Source organism: Podarcis erhardii (genome assembly GCF_964252035.2).
Source record: "Podarcis erhardii genome assembly, chromosome: 8".
Lineage (NCBI taxonomy): Eukaryota > Metazoa > Chordata > Lepidosauria > Squamata > Lacertidae > Podarcis > Podarcis erhardii.
In genome coordinates this window covers 37,672,221-37,695,229 of record NC_138499.1, presented here as the reverse complement: position 1 = coordinate 37,695,229, position 23,009 = coordinate 37,672,221, and the positions used below count along the sequence as shown (strand labels likewise).

Below are 23,009 nucleotides of genomic sequence, written 5' to 3'. Positions count from 1 at the left end.
ACACAGCAGAAGCTCCTTTCTAAAGTTTCACTGGCAACTCCAAGAAATGCCTATTAAGAGATATGAAGAAATCATAAATTAATGGGAAGGCTTTCCATCCTCTGCTGCTAATTCAGGTAAGACAGAGATGGTTTTCTTGATCATGCAAATTGATCCATCCTCTAGGACTAAGTCAAGCTGACAATGACAATCCAATGATGGGTGTTTTCAACTATGTCATGCTCAGAGTGGGCTCAGTGAGGTTAATTGGGTTGTGTTAGGATTAAGTTAAATCCATGGATCTAGTCTGACTTAATCAAATACCACCCAATGCCTATCACCAGCTTCTGGTCCTCAGAATTATACTGCCCCTGAATATGCTTTGGTAGTAGTCACTGATAACACTGTTTAGTGTCCTCTGCTTGTAACTGCAAGGCACGTGTCAATGAGGTTTACTGGCTTCATGGACCTGGTGCTTGTTGACTATGGAAAAATTGTGGTTTAACTCAAGTGGTGCAGTTCATCTGACTGTGGCATGGGAAACTAGGTGCCCAACAACACTAGCACCTGCATAACAGGCATAAGAATTCTGGGAAAATATTTTAAAGAAAAACACAACATTGGTCAATCCTCCTTAGAAGAAAGCTACAAACTCTTTGCAGGTTCCAATAAAGCATCTATTTGCCAATAACACTTTGGTCACAGGTTCAAGATATGACATTGTAGTATTTAATTATTTAATAGAATCCGTAATAAGATGTGATTTACGTGTTACATTAAATGTTACAATGTATGTTAGGACGCTATGTCTGCTCCTGAATAAAATTAAATTCTGACAAAATAAAGGAGCTTGTAGACAAAAGTTCCTTTAATATTTATGCATAAGGTCTTCAGGAAGAAACTTGTGACATTAAGATATACTATTAGTGCTAAGTTTTCTAAAATCCCAAAGCTATGATGAAGCCAAGGAAATGGCTAATATAAAAACATGACATATACTCTGCATGCGTTGTTGCATTTAAACATATTGCAATAGTGCGATCTGTCCATCTCAGCAACACACTATTTCATCTAAACAACTAAGTGGACATAACCCAGAGCAGAGAGCTTTACACTAAATGCAATTATAAGGAAGGAACAAACACCACCAGCACTTTGGAATGACTCATCCAAAGATTGCCCTGCATATGAAAGGCAAATTTTAAACCAGTGAAGTAAGAAAGATGTTAAAGAGGTAATTCTTAATTCAGAGATGAATATTAAAAACAAGAAAAGGGCACACACTGTACTGAACCCATCCTCTCCCCCTTCTTTTTGACATGAAAAGTAGCTTCATTTTTTTTAGTGAGCCAACAACTCTAAAGACATACATAGCCTACCAAACTGTGGCTAGCATTGTGTCATTTTCAGCTATTTTAAGTGCTGGAACATTAAAAATTCAAAAACAAAGAGAAGAAAGCATTTTATTGGCACTGAACTCAATTTAAAACACATGAAGGTAAAAACGGAGAGATGAGATTGTATTAAGGAAGAGCTACTGACAGCCATCAGTGGTCCCAAGCAAACAGAGTGTTTAAAATGCAATAAGAGCTCCTGGAGTGTATTTCAATTCTTACAATAAACCATTGTGAAGGTGTAATCATAATCTAATTGCATACCATGTTAAGAAAATATAGGGTTTGTTGAACTATTGTAAGCAAGGTTGGCCATAATTACTTGCAAATATGTTTTGTCAGGTAATTGCTTTTTAAGTGGACTTCATCTTTTGAAATCAAGACATAAACTACTACTAAATTAGCCAGGCTACTGTGAACAGAGCTTCTTCTAAAAAATATACATATTTTAAAAATAATAAATTATCATAAATGATATTATCTATAGATGAAATAATAAATGTGTTAAAACAGATACTTCCTCAGTGAGGTATAATAAATAAATGTTAACTTTCAGTTGTATTCAATTGGGCAAGGGCTTTTGATTCAGTGGAGAAGATGTTTTTGCAGATTCCACCTGTGGTGCCCAGAACTCACAAGAAAATCTGGCAGATTGGAAAACCCTCTAGAAAGAGATTTTTGAGGCCATGGAGGGAGAGGTATTGCAGCAAAAAAAAAAAAAAAAAAAAAAAATCACCATTAGGGGACACCTCTACTGGCACAAAAGCCCTAGGACAACAAAGTGGATTTCACTACTAGTGAGCTATCTACAAGCTATTACAGAAGGCAGAGGCATTCCAAGGATATTGTATTTACTGTTGGAATTCTTGGAAAGGTCAGTGTATGGCATCTCACAATAAAGAATGGACGTCTTCTTATTTAGTGGCTCTGTCCTATAGACTGGATCCCTGAATGCATTAGGCTTTTATGATTGGAGGAGAAACAATTCACAGCATACCATGCATGGCATGCCACTGATTTTGAGACACATGTTGCAGTTTTTTAAAGAATGATGGGGTATTGGTGGTTGGTGCTGGGAGTAAGGTCGCTCACTTGCATTGTTTTGGGCAAATGGCATCACAAATCCTAGCCAAATGTACAAGCAGGGAACGAAGGCAACAGCATACTTGAGATATTTACCCAAGAATCTAGTATTCAGAAGTACAAGTGCAACTGCAACAGAATGCTACAACACACGAGTGCTTCCATTCAGTGTTCCAGTCAGAAGACTTCACATGAAACATATTTCCACGCACTTTCTTTTGGAAGGTGCTTTTCCATGCTGTAATTTCCATCACCCACTTACAATAGTATATCCAACTATATACTTGCAAGTATAAACAGTTTACAAGCACTGACTTATGAAAGTCAAATTTCCTCCCAGCAGGCCCAAAATGACTTGTATGAAATTATTAGAGTGTTGTACTGCACCCAACTCTTCTGGTTCAAAACCCTGACTCTCTGACCAATAAACAAAACTATACTGTTGTATTAACTGGATAAGTATGAGATTGTAACAGCGTTGTGCTAAAAAAAATATGGGCTAACTTCAGCTTGCAACTAGATGGCTGCAGTTTTCAGCATAGACTGACTGTCACACTGAAAAGCATTAAAAATGAGCCCTTTCCGCATCAAAGTCAGGGGACGCCATGAAAGAAAGTGAAGACAATGAGAGTATGCTGTAAAAAGCAACACACATTTAACTGAAGTTTCTTCACTAATGGTAATTTTACCTTCCGTTTATTTACCTCAGTTTGGTGAGAACACAGCACAAGTTAATCTGACAGCATTCTCCTGAATGAATCACCCAGGATTATTCCCAGGAACACAGATACACTGCAGAATGGTACAGTAATTCAATGGGTTTCATGTTTTGTTTTGTTTTTTAACAATTTGTGATGTGCTGTGAGCAAACCGTGTCACAGGCTTGTTTCAGTTTTTCCTGCTGGGGATTATGCACAAGCAGAGTACAGACCAGAAGTTTTCATCACAGAGAAATAAACAAGGTTAGCAATGGGATGTGACATCCCCCTTTCCTTGCTCCTGTATATGTAAACAAAATTTCTATTTTTACACTTGGTATATAAAAAAGAAAAAGCCAAATAATAATTGGTTCATTCATTGGCAAAGGCTACATTACTTAGTAAGAAGTAAGCATCATTAGGCAAAACTAGAACACATTCCTAGGGTCCAGGACTGGTCAAACATCAACAAAAACTTTACAGTGGTACCTCGGGTTACATACACTTCAGGTTACAGACTCCGCTAACCCAGAAATATTACCTCGGGTTAAGAATTTTGCTTCGGGATGAGAACAGAAATCGTGCAGCAGCGGCGCAGCAGCAGCAGGAGGCCCCATTAGCTAAAGTGGTGCTTCAGGTTAAGAACAGACCTCCAGAACGAATTAAGTACTTAACCTGAGGTGTTCCAATTATGTGTTAAGTTACTGTGTGAGAGGAAGCAGTGTGGAAAGCATGTTAGTTCCTCCACCACCCTGTACGTTCTAGTTGCCCTCTGACTTGCATAATTCCTGACAAAGTTCTTTCTGGATCTAGTTCTTACTTTTTTGAACTATCTGCTGACATTCCCCTGCATCCCCTGACACCCATTTCCCTGGCCTCAGTATCAAATCTCACTCTCAAAAAACATAGAGAGTCAAGATACAACAAATTAAATTACAGACATGTTAAGACTATTTCTAAATTTGTACCTGTAATTTGTTTCATCAAGACCCAAATCTACCTGTTTTCCTAATGGAAAGTACATGTTGCTCACTAAGGCCCAATATCCTAAGCAGGCCTTGAATCAATTTCTTAGGCAGAGTGCTATACAGCTACAACCAGGTCTTAAGGGTCTTCCAGTGGAGCTAGCTTGCTATGTTCCCTGTAGCCCTTGCAGCATCTTCTGCTACGTGCACAGAAATAAAGACTTTAAATTCATACCTACCACCTGGTACTATGGACCTCCTGGTGCTATGTAAGATATTTATTCAGTAAGTAAAACTATTTTTAATCAATTGATATATCATATCCATTTAAGAGCAAGGTAGATAAATTCCACCTGAAACACAGTGTCATAACAAAACAAAAGTACAGATAAAACCCATGAATAACATCAACAATCTTAAAACACCAGAGTGTCTAACAACTACAAACCATGCTGAACTATTACAAATCTCTAAAGACTTAAGGAAAACAATCAGATCTTACACTATACTGAAATAAAGACAGGGTTGGCCTACCTGCCTAATTAACAGCCAAGGCAAGCAGAGATAACTTTTTCTCCACATTTCACCCGACTGCAATTAAATGTTCAATCAATTTTTTAAAAAAACTACTGTACTTTCACAGTTAACATATACAGGAGTGTCTGGTCCAAGTAAATGTTTTTCTCCGGCCTGTGTTGATGTTGTGCTGCTCATGAGCAAGTTTCAGAGACAGTGTGCCAACCCTGTATTAGGGTCAGCCTTGAAGATTGGAACCTAAGCATCCTAATGAGATTTCTACTACCTCATAGTATGCAAGCGTTTTACTGTTTGCAGCAAGTGATATCACCTGTTGATTCCTCGAATATCTGAAGGAAGATCTAATCGTGAGGTAAATCCAGTTGACTTTCTGGGGTGCTAAGAACAGAACCGGGGTAAAGATGATAAAGGCTACAGGGATGTCACAAATTCCTTTGACTTCTGCCCTGTTCAGTCTACTCAAGGACAAGCTACACTTTACATGAAACATTGTGATTGGATTCTCTGACTTCTTTTCCCAAACTGAGCTGTTGGAAGCTGCCAATCTTTTTGGAGTGGGGCCAAGTTTCCCTTTTTCAAAGGGCAACTGCTGTTTGCCTGGTGGGGTATTCCCTTCATGAGGTAAACCATAGTGGGCAATATGAGTAAAAACAATTGAGAGGAGGAGGGCAACTTCAGCACCACCATTGCAAACTAGTTGGCAGCCCCTCTCCCAATAATAGCTTCATTTCAATTTTAAATAATGTTCAGGAAACCACAGTACTCTATTGATTTTCAATGTAATATGTAGTTTAACACTTAGGCCATGGGTAGGCAAACCAAGGCCCAGGGGCTGGATCTGGCCCAACTGCCTTCTAAATCCGGCCTGGTTCGGGAATCAGTGTGTTTTTATATGAGTAGAACGTGTGCTTTTATTTAAAATGCACCTCTGGGTTATTTGTGGGGCATAGGAATTCGTTCATATGTTTTTTTCAAAATATAGTCCAGCCCCCCACAAGGTCTGAGGGACCGGCCCCCTGCTGAAAAAGTTTGCTGACCCCTGATTAGGCTTTATGCTTTCTGGTTAGAATTTCACTTTTCACACTGTTATAATGCTTAGTACCCTTGTGGTATAAAACGAACATTAAATCATCACAGAAAGAGCAGCTAGCTCTAGATGTTTGAAACTTTAGGGAGAAACAAGAAAGTGGAGTAATTCAAGCATTCTGCTTCCTAATACAAACCAGAGCTTCCAGATCTCCTCCCATGCAAGAGGCTTGCACTATCTTCACATTTGTAAAAACAAAACAAATTCCTTCCAGTAGCACCTTAAAGACCAACTAAGTCAGTTCTTGGTATGAGCTTTCGTGTGCATGCACACTTCTTCAGATACACTGAAACAGAAGTTTCCAGACCCTTCTATATAGTGAGAAGGTGGGGAGGGGTATTACTCAGAAGGGTGGTGGGAATGGGTGATTGGCAGATAGCTGTGATGAGCCTGTTGACGACTCTTAACGACTGCAATAGGTCTTACAGGAAAAAGCAAGAGGTGAAAAGGTGAAAAATGGCTTTGTCATGTATAATGAGATAAGAATCCAAGATCTTTGTTCAGACCAGGTTTCTCCATGGTTTTAAGTTTGGTGATAAGTTGTAATTCAGCAGCTTCTCTTTCCAGTCTATTTCTGAAATTCCTTTGTAGTAAAACAGCTACTTTGAGATCTTGTATAGAATGTCCTGGGAGATTGAAGTGTTCTCCTACTGGTTTCTCTGTCTTGTGATTCCTGATGTCCGATTTATGTCCGTTTATTCTTTGGCGTAAGGTCTGGCCTGTTTGTCCAATATAGAGAGCTGAAGGACACTGTTGGCATTTTATGGCATACACAATGTTAGACGATGAGCAATTAAATAGTCCCGAGATGGTATGTGTGATGTTGTTGGGGCCAGTAATGGTGTTGTCCGGGTGTATGTGGCAGCAAAGTTGGCATCTGGGTTTATTGCAGGCTCTGGTGCCAGTGTCCGTCTTAGGTCTGGTTGTAGTATTATTGTGGGTTAGGAGTTGTTTAAGACTGGGTGGCTGTCTGTAGGCAATGAAAGGTCTTCCTTCCTTCCTTCCTCACATTTGTAGGCATCTCAGTTGAGAGTGCACATTGGTTCTAGAACCTTGTGCATTTTTATTCAAAGTCATCCTCACTTTGTGCAATCCTAGGTAAAATATCAGCCTTAGATTTAGGCCAAGTCAGGTCCCATTCAATCATATGCATTGCTATTTATTGATTTGTGAATCAAGACTGTAGAAACCACGTTACTAAAGGAGAGTTGGCCTCAGCTAAAATTTTCACTGGCTTAGAAAATAAACCTAGTTTTGCGATAGCTATAAATTTTTGCTGAGCAAAGGCTATGAAAAAATACATTCTGGCATTCTCTGGTCACTTTATAATGAAAATGAAGGTACTGTACATAATACTGGAAGCAACCCAGTAGTTGGCTGCATCTTTAAGCAATACACACACACACACACACACACATATATATAGTATTTTTGCATGTTTGACCTGTAAAGATGTAGCTAAGTAGAGTCAGTGAATCCACTCACTCTGATATACACACATGACATACAATTAAAATCTCTATTCACATTCCTACAAGGCTATCACTCAAGAGAAAAGCCTTTTTGACAACATTCACTGAAGCGTACCAACTAACTGCTAAATGAGAACTTAAACAGTAACAGTTTTGTTATCAGCAGGAAGAGATTTTATCAACATTGGGTTCAGATTCTTCTTTTTTTAAGTATCAAATGTAGAGGACCTTTTATTAAAATTAAGAATGCACCATAAAGCTTGTGTCTTTCACAGGAGCAATATCTATGTGTAAAAAACATCTAACAGAAATAAATTAACCTCTTACTTTTAGAACCATAACTACGAGGGAGTTTGCAGGGATAGGGTGAACATATAAAGTTTTTATAATTAGATCTTGATCATATTGCTATGTACAATAATAGTTTTTTCTAATTTAAAGGAAGATTTTGGCTGTAAAATATTAAGTGAATATAAAATCAGTGAAGCACTCCAAATAAATAATCACTGGCAGACTATATACTTGCTGCTATTATTTTAATATATATATTCATGCATTTTAATATATAATACTCTCTAAATAGTGTTATTCTCAGAATACAGATAATACCACACCCATAACTTACAGTTCCTGCTTAACAACTAATCAAAGAATGCCTACCCTTTAATGCATTTAATATACTTTATGGGGGGGGGGGAAACCTATAAAAAGCAGAGTCGGGGAAACATAGTCCTGTTGATGTGCTGCTGGTGCATGCATCTTGAAGCAGTTAACCATGGATTACAATTCAGTAGAAGTTAAGTTCAGAAATGGAAATATTTGCCTTTGTACCTATCATGGTCAGTGACTGAGGAGGAGAACAGATGCATTCTGACTATTAACAGTCATGACAAATTGCCTTGCTAATGAATGTTACACACTGGAAATGCCACAACTGATTAAACTACAATTTCGCACTACCAGATAGCGAGAGATACTTAGGAACCCCAGCAGTGGACAACGCTAATGTTCTTCCAACAGGCCTTCAGGGCACAGTGCAGTACTTAGAAAAACACACTGTGAATTCCACACAGATATATTCTAAAAGACTGGGCAGACACACAAGTTCTGCAAGACATTAAATGTAACAGCTTATGTCCAAAACTGTTGAGCCACATGAAATGAATATAATTTAACCATTTTGGTATCATTTAAATTATACGCTGCCTTAAAGAATATTTCTTTTGGAGTTTTGCTACTCCTCTCCCTCCAAAACATTTCTTGCGCTTTGCATTTCACATAAAATCTTTCTTTTGTCAGTTTCTTTGTTGGTGCAAAATTGGCAGCAGTTCAAATTCAAAGTACTCCTATTCATTTACTGACCATTAAACCAATGTCATTCTAGTTCACATCAGCCAGGGAGCTAAGCTCTAAAAAACATAAAAGACTTGCTTCACCACTGACGAATAATGTGTACATTTTTACAGAGCTTAAACCTTAATGCTTTGCCTGAAACTAACAATACAGTATATCTTATCATTCTTTTTTCACAAGCAAGCAGCTGCTGAAACGCTTGCCACTTCAAAATATCAATTGCTTGCCAGAGTTGTCCTCAACACACCCTGTCAAACTCATGTATATTGTGCAATGAAAATGCTACAGCACTGAAAGCTAGAAATTGTGTCAAAGTAAGGGGATGATGTGCAAAGAACAATGTATGACAACCGTAGAGACCACGAACAATAGGAACGGGGCCAGACACTACATATATCACAACTGTGCCTGCACACATTTTATTGTCTGTATTATATATTTAAACCATGACAAATGAACTGTTGTGTGCTGTGTACGGCAGAAATAAAACTCCTTCAGTTAGTCAGGCTTTTCTCATTTCTCTTGATGATAGAAACACAGTTGAATCACTCTGCTCTCTGAACATTTGTTTCCAAATCAAAACAGGAGGGGAGAAATGCAAGGTTATCAAAATGAGTAACAGAAAACATGAGACAATAGCACATGATATGAAAATGAGATTTGTTCAGTTGCTTCTCTCCAAGGAGACATAACCAGGGTTACCTTAAAGAATGTTAGGCTATGGAACACAGAGGAATAAATATTGCTATGCCCATAAATTACAGTATACCTAATTTCAATGCAGATAAGTGCTGGCCTATTGATTTGCATGTTTCCTTGGCAAAATGGAAATCCCATGTGAATCCTCTTTGTCTGGAGAAAGTATATTTTATAAAGCCTTTATGAATACAGCAATCCCTGCCTTTTAAAAGGGAATATGTGAGTAACAAATAGGCCATAGACATACAGCACAGAGCACTGAGCTAAAACTTAAATAAGTGTACTGCACAAACAGATGCAAGAAACTCATCCACACCCTACTCATGTGTGCATGGCCACACACACAAATTAACATCACTACATTTTAACTATGATTACTGTCAGCCAGTCTTCAAGACTGTGTATTCATTAAATTTTTTACTTATTTAATACTTTTACTAGGTGCCGTTCAAAATTCAGTATTTCCCCCGACAGCTGGCAACTTTTGAAACAATTTAAAACCATATAAAATGTAAACAGCACCATGATAACATTTCATATCTTTCTAAGTGATTGGATTTCTGTCCCTATAATACAGACACCCAAAAGACTAAAAACAGGGACTACTGCCTATTAAAACCCTTCACTAAAAGCAATCCTAAACAAAAATGTTTTCAGAGGCCACCTAAACACTCTCAGGGAGGTGGCTGCTTGTACATCTTCGGCAAGGGGGTTCCATAGCTATAGGGCAACGGTATAAAAGCCCCTGTCCCTCATCCCACCAGCCTGATCTCTTATCCTATGATCTTCAACTAAGCCACCTAAAAACTAAGCATTACTGCTAAGCAGCATATCTAGTTAATTGTACAACGCCAGACCAGTCTTCACATACTGCACAGCTTGCTAAAATGGGCAAGGGTGGGGGCAGGGAACATAGCAGTAAAAGATTACCTACAGCACTAACATATGTCCACAGTACAACAGAGGAGTCAAAAGCTTTGATACACAAGAAGCTATGAGTGTCATTAACTCACATACAGTTAACTAAAATGAATAGATATGCTTTTAAGGTGTTAATAAATATTTTGGATAGAAAATAGGTATTTTAGGTGCTTAGGGTGATGACCTTTGCTGTGTTTATTAGTGGGACAATGATGCATTATTAACACACAGCAGCTGTACCTGAACTGCTGCCACAAACATAATAGCCTTTTATAGCCATCAGGGGAGTGAGAGAGGAGGCCTTTATTAACCACTAGACATGATTAGCACATTATGCAAACTTCAGTAGGCAAATTATCTGTTATTGAAATATAGTGTTGGTTATAACCAATTATCAACATTCTTTAAAAAAAAGAACCCACAAACATCCCAGTCCAAAATGAAAAAATGGTTTCACTACTGGTCAGTTAGTTATGGGTTGGAAATTTCTAAAAAGCTTTATATTCCAACCCCTTCACTTAAGCAATCCGCTAGAACATCTACAGCTTCAGCACAGAATCTAACACCACATTTAAGACTTCCACTTCATGAATATTAATCTCTAGAATATAAAACTAAACATAAAATGAAACATTTCCAACATAATTAACTGACCTGGTTAACGAGCAAGGAACCTGATGTTTCTAAAACACATTTCCATTAAGGATACAAGTAGGTCTTGAAAGATTAGTGCTGCAATAAATTTTGAAGAGTTAACTTGAAAAATAACAGCATAATATACTTCAAAAAAAGCTTAATTTTGGGGAAGATTATCCCATTATCCTTGGCAACTGAATAGAGCATTGAGAGTCCATTATGAGCAGTCTTTTATGCCCTAGCAGAAAGTCATTAACATAAAATAAATCATTAGCTATGATGCTAAGCTCTACTATCTGTAGGTTTCTATGACTAATTTTAATTACTGCATTTGCCAAATGTAAAATGTACCTTTGTTGAAAGTTTTTCTTGCCATTTTACATTTACTCCCCCCCCCTTTTTTTTAGCATGCTACTTGAGGCTGATATGCACAATGTGTATCAGCTTAATTTTATTCTTTGCCAAAGGGACTTTGTAACATTGGAAGCCTCTTCCATGGAAAGCAAGTCTTGTAAACAACAAAAACTGGACTGATCCAGAAATAAATTGACAAGCTTTACAATACATGTATCTTTGTGGAGGGGGGGGAGAAATACAACACATTAAACATTTATTGTCTGATGTAAGGATGGCCTTGCCCAAAGTGGAAGAATTATAGCCCATTCAAAAAATTTGATTGCATTCGCAAAGGGTGGCGGCGATGGAATATAATACTGAAGTATCACAATGCTAGAACTTGAAAGAAGGAGAACTATAGTGTCATTTATTATGTTCACAGCTGAAAAACCACAGAACTGGTCGTTTATTTTCCACTATTAAATGAGCAAGGGATGTGGATTTTTAGGAAAACATCTTCAGTAGTTTTAACATCATATACTAACGGGGTGAGAAGACATACAGATATAAAGATTTGTTTTCTTGTGGAGATGGGCAGAAGATAGACTGTTCAGTTTCTGGAGGAATATTAGTGTGTGAGTGTTGTTGGGATTCTTCCAAAGCATAGGCAAGTAACTACTTATTACTTATGTTCTTAACCCAGAGAGGATTGCTCAGTATAGATCAGGAGTAATCAACATGATGCCCTCCGTATACATCTCTTGGACTACATCTCTTATCATCCTTGGCCATTGGCCATGATGGCTAGAGCTGATCAGAGCTATAGTCCAATATCATCTGTACGGCATTATGTTGGCTACCCCACACAGATTAACTATGCCTTAACTGTTAAGAGACCCTGAGTATGAAATCTTTAAGCTTATAAAGTGAAACTAACTAGTGAATGAGAGGACACTCTAATGGATGAGAACACGCAGGATACCACTCAGCCTAACCACAATATATAACACAGAAACCTGTAAAATGATAGTTCTTTTCTCCCTTTATGTATGTTTTATAACTATAAATCAAATTCTACATGGATTAGACAAAGTGATCCTCCTCTGTGTGTAGCCTGCTCCAAAGGAATATCCAAGAACATGGAGCCTCCCTCTGAGCAGCTACTGAGCACAAGGATTTGCTTTGAGTACCAGAAATAAGCTGAACTCACAGTCCTTTCACACAAAAATCCATTCCTGGTTATTCAAATCTTTTTTTCACTTCAGCAGTCTAATGATTCTTGGAGAAGGATCATTTTGGTGTATTGCTCTTCTTTAGCAATTAGGGGGCAGAAATCCTTCCATTCTATTGCAAATCACCCAAAGTTCTACCAGTAGACGATGATCCCACTGTATCTTCTGACCCTCCCTGCCCTAGATGACACACCAATCAGCACTGACCACAGCAGAAAAAAGAAATGAAATTCATGTTCTTATACCAAATCCCTTTCCCCATCTAATGACAGCAGGGACATCAACTTCTCTTCGAGCACAGCAGGAAGACTAGCGTCCAAAATAATCAAGTAGGCATGCTAGATATGGATAGCGTCCTATGCTCCTCTATTGTGAAAACAGTGAGAAAGTGAGCACAGGTAGAGAAAGCTGGAATGAGTGAGGCAGATGCCTATACCCTGGTATTGCTGTTTCCACACAAACAGTGTATCCCTCTTTCGATAGTATCAGTTTCAATAAGGAAAAGAAGAAGGACTCTACCATTTGCCCATTACATGCACGATGGAGGCATTCCGTCCGAATGTTGAGAAACCCATTACATGAACCACAGTATGCACTGGCAGTGGCGGAGAGCAGGCGGGGGTGGGTTGCTCCACCTGCAGGGGCGGGGCACGTGTCCTGGGGGCAGGGCACGTCACCTGCGGGGGGCGGGGCGCCCAGCACGGACAGGGGGAGCAGCTGCGATGGCACCCTGGGGGTCATGCTGCCGGGGGCGGGGCGCTCCCCTCACACTCCTCTTCCTCCACCACTGTGCACTGGCCCACCTTGGACACAAGTTACACATACAGTAAATCCCTGTATGTTGCCAGTACCTTATATACCTTTGAAAACAATGCTGAATTGGATATAAGAGACTTCAACAAATTAAGTATACAAATAGTACACAGGTTTTTTTGGTTGTTCTTGTTTTGCCTGTCCTATTTCCCTCCTACCATTTGTGCCCCAGAGAGGTTGGGGTTGTGTGGAGTGAGGCATTTTCTAGGAGGTTAGGTTTAGCTGAGGAAATACATAGCTTAGAGACAGGATAAGAAAGGAAAATAGCGAAACCTTCCAGTGATGTGGGCTTCTTTTTTTAAGAATTGGATCGCCCCTCCCCCACCCGATGCATCAGAAAAGAATCAGTTTGCACACGAATTTTTTCCGATGCTCTTGATAGTTATCTAATTTAGCATGTTTATTGTAGTTCTAGTTAGTCAACGAAGTTAAAAGCTTCCAAGCTTGCCCAATATGGTATTAGATGTTGACATCATTACTAATGAATTTAAGAAATGGAAAATTTCCCATGGAAAATAAAAGTACTAGAAAATTATCTGGCTCACATCACTGAAACCTTTACACAAGGCTCACTGCAGGAAAAGTTAATGCCAGTGTAAGCTGCCTGTGGCCCTCCAGATGTTGTTAGATGACAGCTCCCTTCATCCCTGATTATACCACCTGGGGCTGATAGACATTAGAGCAGGGGTCAGCAACCTTTTTCAACTGTGGGCTGGTCGACTGTCCCTCAGACCATGTGGTGGGCAGACTATATTGGGGGGCGATGAACAAATTCCTATGCCCCACAAATAACCCAGAGATGCATTTTAAATAAAAGGACACATTCTACTCTTGTAAAAACATGCTGATTCCCGGACCGTGCGGATTGAGAAGGCAATTGGGCCGCATCCGGCCCATGGGCCTTAGGTTGCCTACCCCTGCATTAGAGTCCAATGGTATCTGGACCAGTTGCCAATCCATAGCTTATGCAGCTTGGAGGGATAAGATAGGAAGGAAGGACAGAAGTGCTGGGCAATGTCAAAGCAGAGGGCTAAGAAGGAGGTTTAAAGTCAGGATGTGGTGGCTGAGAGATGGAAGACTATTAACTGAAAAGCAGAGAATGTTGGGCAAAGGAGACAGAGGCTGTGTAAGCATCACACATTTAAAGCACATGGCTTACCCAAAAAATCCTTGGAATTATAGGTTGTTAAGGGTACTGGGCACTGTAGCTCTGTGAAGGGTCCCAGTGGCTACATTTAAACCACTGCCTTTGGCTCCCAGTGGTTTAAATGTATGGTTTGTACAGTCCTGAGAAAGGCCTATGTACTGAATAAACAAGGTGGTAGTACTGAGGGGAGAAACTGATACAGGGCTTCTCATGACAAGTTGCTGTTGTATTCAGTGGCATTACGGTCTATGGGACAAGCCAGCCAAAGAAGTGATACGGACAGGAATGACTGATACTTTTATTCACTTATTCCAAAGATTGCCTATCCTGCTGTTCTGTCAAAAGGCTTTCAGATTAATTCATGCTACGTAGTTAAACTGCTGACCAAAAAATTCAGTACAATATGAACAACAACCAGTTGTACCTTAGCACAACCACCAAATGCAAAAGGCCTGAGCAAATAAAACTGTCTTCACTCCATGATAAAACAAAACAAAACAAAACAAAAACAATGAATACTAGCACAAAGAAGCTGCCCTGGGGATACTGTTCCATAATTGAGTCACCACCACAGAAAAGGCCTTTCAACAGAAAAGGCCAGACCATCCACCTTACCTTCAAAGGCTGGGGACTCAGAGAACAAAGCCAGTCCCAAACATTTTGCTGTCTGAGACAGAACAGGATATGGTATGCTTCAAAGGTGCAAAGTACCCACAGCCACTTATTTTGGCAAGCACCTTGCCCCCCCCTTTAAAAATAATAATATATAATAATAATAAATTAAATAATTTGCTGCCCTTTCGTGACAGCCAAAATCAGATGCCTGAAGCAGCTTAATGTCACTTTGCCTAATGGCAGGGCCAGTTCTGTGGGCAAAGGAACTCCAAGGAGAATTTCACCATTCAGGCAGTCCATGAGGAAGAAGGCAGTTCTTCAGTACCATCATGCCAAGTTGTTTGTTTAATGGCAGTAACTAATTTGTACTCAGAAATAGACCAGGAGACAATGTAGTTATTTAAACACTAGTGAGATGTATTATACACAGCCAATAGCTACAATATATATGTATAGTGTGTGCATCAATTTAAACAAAATTGGCTAATCATTGGCTACTGGTTTCTAGTGTAAAGGTAATCCAACATGTTTCATACACAAATATGGATATGCAAGCTATTCAGAATCATCTCAAGACTGGTGACCCAACAACCAACAAAATCAAATGGTTGGACAAGAGGTTGGAGCACAGCAATTATACAAAAACAAACTTCACTTGGTTTATACACTAAAGTAGATTTGAAGAAAGTAACTATATAGCTATATATTTGCATATATATACACAAAAGAACATGAAAGGACTACATACAAACAGGCATTTAAAATGTAAGTACAAAAGATGTCTCTTCAGCCCAGATCATTTATCCACTTTACGCTGAACACTGCAGCACAGACAACAAGCTGAACAGAATTTTTTGTCTAATCTGTTGCCAAACTGGAATGTACTTTTCATTGCAGAGTATATTACAAGATTGCCATTTTCAAGCCCAATGTTGTAGGGGGGAAATGTTACCACCAGAAAAATCTCATTTGGGGTTAACCAAATTCCATGTCTCGCTGTCTATAATTAACTGTTTATTGGCACTTGCATTGAGAACCTCATTTACTGATCAGCTTATAACAGGTTTCTTAATGAATAACAATTCCTTCATGAAAACATCCACACAGAGCAAGCATCACTTTTGTAAAAAAAAAAAAATGTCAGAAATTGCCACCGTTATATGTTTTGACACAAAGAGCATGGATAGAAGAGAATGGACGCCTACTTTCTATTAAAAGTTTGTAAAACCCTGATTGAAAGGGGAAAACTTGTGCTAGGAGTATTCAGTATGTGCTATTGTGTCAGCCTTGGATATAGAGTTTCAGGAATTCTGGTCTCTCACCTAATGCAAGTATTCAGACCCTAATCCTAAACAGACATGCCTCTGAGCAAAGTCTATTGGAATCAATGGCATTTCATTTACTAGGTTTGTATCCTTGGTAGGGAGCCTAAATATATTTTATTATGTTATATTTTTATTAGGTTATATTCTTATCAAAACCTCTGTGGTCTGTTTGTTAAAAAAAGTAACTGTGAAAATAGCTCTGTGCTATCTAATACTTTTTGGTATCAGAGGACACAAGCCTTTCAAGATCAGGACCTAAGAGCTGAAAATCTCAAACCGTGACAGGTCAAGCTGCACAATATATCCTGATTTCCCCACACCAGGGTTTGGGAATCCTGTGAGACTCTGGATGTTGCTGGACTACAATTCCCATAATTCCTGACCACAGACTGGCTGGAGCTAATGGGAACTGGAGTTCAACAGCATCTGAAGGGCCTCATCCATGTCCTAGTTCAACATGGTCAACATAGCAAATATTTCAGCTGCATAAGAATTGCAATGAATGGGAATCTAGAGCTCCTGCTGAATCCATTCATGAGAATATGTTTCGTGCAGGCCTTTCCCAAGAGAGGACTGGCAGAAGTCACTGTTTATATGTAAAGCGATGGTCTGAGCCACTCATTATTACACACATATTAGAGACTCTAACTCACTATGTCAGGGGTGGCCAACTCCCAAGAGACTGTAATCTACTCACAGAGTTAAAAACTGGCAGTGATCTACCCCCTTTTTGGGGGTTCAGGTCAAAGTTGTTCAGCTTTTTAGGGGAACAAAAGTTGTTGAGCTTCTTTGGAATACTGCAATCTAATTTGTCCACGATAAGAAGTGGCCATTACCTGGTACCATAAAATGTATCAAAGCTTATTAAAAACATCAACACAACAAATACAAGCACAGTTTCTCTCTCTTTAAGAGTAAAAATGGAGTAAAAATGTTCTGCGAGCACCCAAAACTACCCTTTCAAGAAAACAATAAAGAACAAAATTTATTCAACACCCAATTGATTCCACACAGATGTTGAAATTTCTCGAAATATTAGCTACATAAGCACTTTAGAGTTTTCCTGAGGGACTCTCCTAGAATTCAATGGGGAGTAGGAGTTTGACTACCAGGCATCAGAAACAAAGCATGCTTGTGAAAGAGATACACTTTGGGGACATTTTATAAAGAGCTCAATTTTAGTTTTGGTTTGGCATGATAAAGATACAATAGTAAAATACACACTATAAACATTTCCCAAGGGGTAGTTGTTTTGCACTGTGTTGTAGATTGCAACATAGATATCAAAGAGTCTTATAGCTCCTTAAAGACTAACAAGAATCTTTGTTGTAAATACTATGGTTTTCTGACTATGGAGTCACAAAGAAGTTTTAAAATACTACTTGCCCACAAAGAAGTTTTATGTACTCATTTCCTTATGTTGCATTGCTCCCTTCCCCCATTTTGTTTAGTCTATGTTTCTCTCTCTCTCTCTCTCTCTCTCTCTCTCTCTCTCTCTCTCTCATCAGCTTGTATTTTTCCACTGCATTGACAAGTATAAAGAAGTAAACAGCAAATGAGCCATGGGCATATATATATTTACCAGTAAATCTCAGGGGGTGGGAGAAAATCCGTACATAATTCTGCAATGCCAGCTACTGGGAGCCATAAAGGCCATTATGCCCCTCCTGTTGTTGGCATAAGTCAGCATCTCTGTTATTACCAGTGTCAAAACAAAATTATATTAAAGCAGATACTTAAACAGTTCAGCTGTGCTCAAAATAACAGCAACTTTACAAAAATTATAAGCAACCGTCTACTCACAGTACTTAAGAAATCAGTATATGTAAGGAGTAAATACTGGTTTTTATGGATATATCTTCAAACTAAAGGCATGACATCTCTAAACAGCAGAAGGCTAGTGGGTTATTTTACTGCTGTGCTCATGCCCTGTGCATATAACAACAGAATTGTTTCCAGGGAAATTTAAGTTATGAGGATCTAGGCTTCCATCCCTAAACAGCTCTCCTGGAAGTTTCAGAGGTAAACCATATTACCTCAAGTCTAAATCTGCCTGCCCAGCCTATGAGCTTCACTATGTTATTTCAGAGGCTGACCTATATACAGCAGCATACCATCCATTCTCTCTGTTTGTACAAGAGATACCTCACACAGTTGCCATAACCAACATTGTTTGCATTGTTCTTTCACTTTTCTCCCTCTGAGGTTTTGATGGGAAAGAAACATGATCCAATACAATACGTACAAAGCACACTATGCAGAAAGGCAAAACATGGCAATGGCCAACTAAAATGTTTCGGGACATTATTTTTAAGTTTATAAAGACCTCAGTCATCTTTTGAAACAAAGACAGCCAACAGAAAAATCAGCAGAGCAGAAAGATCTATGCTATTGTATGTTATTTAAAACATGGCCAAGGGTGATTCGTTTTAACTTGCGCCACAAACGTATGTAGATACGGCCAACTCTTATACGACACATGAACTATGACATTGTATGTCAGAAGACCTGCACCCGAGGATCACTGATTGATTGCCAATCATTTCAAACAAGTTTAAGACTGTGATCCACTCTACTGGCTTAAAAGGGATCACTCTGAAGTAAATGCAGCTTATAGTACAGTTTATACAAAGCAAACAAGTTTGCCCTGCAATGTCTAATCAGCTTGAAAGTTCAGAGGAAACTGTGAACACAGGCATGTCTGCTATTCATGTTCTAGGTTATAGGGCTTCCCATTGCATCTGTACTCATAAAATCTGCTGAAGATGATGCAGCATTTAGGGGGGAAATTATCCAACAGCTGTTCATAAAAATGTTCTTTGTACCCAAGAACAACAGCACACATAAAGTTAAGGCTTTATAACAACGTTAATCAGCCTGGATAGATGGGGCTGAGGGACTGGAGGAAAATGAGATGTTCAGTCAACACATGCCTCATAGGGGCCCAGCCAGCAAAGCTACTCTAAGTCCATTTTCTATAATCAATGGTCATTGGCAGGGCTGTTTGACAGAGATATACATTGCTTGAAGAATGTTGTTTTACAAGAAACATTCCTGGTATGTCATTCCTAAGCTTAGAAAAAGAAAAAGAAAGAAAGAAAGAAGAACAGAGCAAGTCTTACAACTGAGCATGTCTGAAATCCATTATCAGTCCTGACTAAGTTAAACAGAGTGCCTCATTTTCACAGTCAAAAGAAGTCTGCTTCTTTATGCTTAGACTTAACCAGGTTTTTTCGGGGGGGGGGGGGCAAATAAAAAACTGACTAGGAATATAGGGCAAACAGAGAAGGGGGGAAGCTTTCTAAATTAATTTATTCAATCAGAAATGATAGCCACCCAAAATGATTTAAAGCACTTAATTGGAAAATGATTTAATATATTAACGTAATTCCTGATTTTCCAAAGCATTTAACTTTTAAATTAAATCTGGCTCACCATCTTGAGTATGATGAGCGAAATGTGTATTCAAGTCATTACCTTCTTTTTGAAGCTTTAAATCACTGATAGATTTAATAACCGTTCGTCCAGTTTTCATTGCCAAATGGCTCTTCAGGCACTTTGGCGCTTATGTCATTAATTCTACCCAATGCTTCTTTACTTTTCAGCATGGCACGCTTACAATTCACAATAAAAGATAATCAAGATTATATTTTATAGTAGCAAGTCACAGAGTGAAAGTAGTTCTATAATCATCATTGCTCAATACTTAAGAAGCCTCAGTGCATGAACAGCCTGGCACATATACAGGGTTCATTCCTGCTATGCAAACTTCAGTCTTTTCTTTCTTTCTTTATAAAAGAGGTAACTTTTTCAAAGGAAGGGTTTTACTTGATTGTAACAATTAAAAGTCCAAGTGCTGCAGCCCAGATGATCACTGTACACAAATCTACCTAATGAATTTCTGCCATCAAGCTCCAAGTTTAAGACGTTAGGACACTCTTAAGTCTTGTCCTCATCAGGGTTCCTCAAATAATGAATGACAGATGATATCATGCAGGAAATATTTCCTGAAAAGTGAATGGGTCTTTATCACAGTGCAACAGTTTGTGTTCTTAAAACAAACAGAAGTCTGTATTTACAGCACTATGTCTAGGTGCAATTTGCCTTAGACAAACACTTGAAATAGCTCCTAAACACAAACACACCGGTGACAACAGACAAAAACCCCAGGGCTTATGCCCACACTCCACTTTCGAACATAAAGTGAACACACTCCCCTTTTGTAAAAGGGCATCTTTAATGCCTTCTCTGTTGCAAATCAAACCAAGCACAGAATCACCAACAAGCAAGGAATAGCCAGGTGCTGATTAGTCAGATGAGGAGTTTATATGGCACATGCACAAAAAGATCTGGTGCTGCCTGCAAAAGGTCCAGCCTTCCAGACTATGCGCTTAAACAAAAGCTTAACAGGCACCCAGGTTTAAACAAATCTTACTACCAATGCTTGCTCGCAGTTCTGTTCCTCTCCCCTCCTGGGGGAGTGTTTTGGAAAGCTTGCACTTCCTGATTATTTCCTATGGCCAGCACTGCCCATTCTACAACAGAGGAGGGTGGGGGGAGTTGCACATCATGCATAGTAGTATTAGCAGCTGGCTGAAGCCAGGGAGAAAAAAAGAATGTGGAAAATAAGGAATCAGTGGCCCTGAAGTTCTGGGGCAGAAGCCTTAAGCGTTAAAGATTGTAGCACAAAACCAGACAGGAGAAGACGACGACCCGGACTGCAACCCTATGCACACATACTTGGAATAAGTCCCGCGAAACTCTTGAGCAGTACACTCCACTCTCTTTCTGCCCTGCCCAGGGCTTTGCAAATTCCGCCTCGTCTTTCCTACTTAGGAGAAAACTTGTTCTGATGGCGCTGAATCAAGTTATAAAGGGTATGGGTGCAGTTTGATTCTGGGCTTCCTTCTATTCGATACGAAACTTGCCACGCTTCTGCAATTTGGAAACCCCCCCCCAGTCCCCCACCCACCCACCCACCCCAACTCTGTCCAGCCTGCGATCTGACCACGCTGTGTCCTTCGAGTCTCCCTCCCCTAAAGTAACACCCCAAAGAGGGGTGAATTTAAATCTCCCGCATGAGCATCCCAAGCGTGGGGGGGGGGGCACTTGAAAAAAGACTTTGCGCTTAGGCAGGGCTGCAGTCCCGGGAGCATTGCCCTACGTTGGATTCTCCATAAACTGCCATGGGACTTACTCACGAGTAAGGGCGGCGAGTCCGAGGCGGCTTTCTCTCTCCCTCCCCCTCCCTCCCTCCCTCGGCCAATTCATGGATTTGCATTTTGAAGGCGCCCAGGCCACACACAACAGGCCGAGAGGGGCTTCGCAAAAGCGCCCAGTTGCCTCCCCCGCCGTCGCGCACAACACAAACATTGCACAACGGCAAGGCAAGCAGACACACACACACACACACACAGGGCGCTGGTGGTGCCTTTGGCTCCAGCCTGCAACCTGCCCCGCTCCAAGTCTCGCTCAAGCTGCCCAGCCATCTGCCAACCAAGCCAAACTCCCTTCGAGGAAAGAAGAGGGTGGGGTGGGGGTAGCCCGCCCCCCCCTCACGCCGAATCACCTTGTTGCAGTAGTAGGGGTCCAGGCAGGGAGAAGGTCCCAGGCAAGGGGTCTCCGGAGCGGCGGCGGACTGCGAGGGTGGCGGCGGCTGCTGAGGCGGCGGCGAGTAAAACCGTACGTCCATCGCACTAAAACATCAAGCAAACTCCTCGTCTTCCCGCTTCGTGTCGGCGTTCAGGCAAAACAAAACAAAACGAGAGAGGGAGCGAGAAAGCGGGGGGCGGGGAAACCCCTGAAAGCTGAGGTGCCTGAGGAGAAGCAGGAGCGGGGTGGGAAAGAAACACCTTCCCCGCCTCACATCCGTTTGCGGTTCGTAAAAGAGAAGAAGGGCTGGTGGGAGGGAAGAGAAACTCTTCCGAAAAGCACCGGTCTTGCCGGGCGCGGCGACGGCTACCTGAGGCAAAAGCCGCCTCCTCTCTCTCTCTCTCTCTCTCTCTCTCTCACGGCCGGGCAGGTAACTTCGAGGAGTTCCGTTGTCCCCACACGCGCCGCTCGCCGAAGCAGCCCAGGACCGCGCTGCGCCTGAGGAGAGTTGGCGCCCTCGCCTCTCCCTGCCCAGCCCGCGCCCTCTCGTCGCTCTCTCCGCTCTCTTTGCAGCGGCTTTATTTCGGAGGTCTTTATTTCCCCGCCTCGAGAGGAGTCAAGGGAGAGAGCCGGGGGGAAAAAAGCACCACCCCCCGCTAGCTACCGTCGAGCCGCTGAGTTTCGGACTGAGGCGGACCCCCGGCTCCGGCAGGGCTGCCCCGCGTCGCTGGCGGCAGGGCGGAGAGGAGGCAGCCGGCGTGCGCCTCGGCCGCTTCGCTGCGAGTGTGCTCCACACAAAGGAGCTCGCGAATCCAGAGCCATTTGCTGCTTTCGCCGCGGAGCGCGCGCGGAGCGCAGACAGGGGGCGCTGTGGCGCCCGCCAGCCGGGCCTCCCTTGCCAACTCTCCTGCTGCACTTCTGCCCTTACCCGGGCTAGTTACTATGGCATCTCCGCGCTTCTGTGGGAAGAAGGAAGGGGAAACGAGGCAAAAGGGGGGTGGGGTGGGGGGAGACAGGAGACGATTAAAAGAAGAGAGAAAATGTGGGTGGTGGGTGCCAGGACTTTAAGATAGTTTGAGCAAGGCTGGGCCCCCATTTCCTGCCTGTCCCCAGTAGTTTAGCTTT

At 40.9% G+C, this 23,009-nt stretch overlaps 1 protein-coding gene across 3 annotated transcripts in view; it reads right to left on the bottom strand.

Annotated features, from left to right (window-relative positions):
• The window catches only part of TOX (thymocyte selection associated high mobility group box), a 189,299-nt gene extending 166,569 nt beyond the window's left edge, over nt 1-22,730 (bottom strand). The window contains exon 1 of one of the 3 annotated variants that reach the window (XM_081874366.1): nt 21,862-22,730. In XM_081874366.1, coding sequence (XP_081730492.1) covers nt 21,862-21,984 — 123 coding nt within the window. In that variant the 5' untranslated portion in view covers nt 21,985-22,730. Of the gene's footprint in view, nt 1-21,032; nt 21,175-21,861 lie in introns of those variants that run through there. The other 2 variants (XM_081874367.1, XM_081874368.1) reach the window with 2 other exon arrangements.
• Nucleotides 22,731-23,009: the final 279 nt, after the last annotated feature.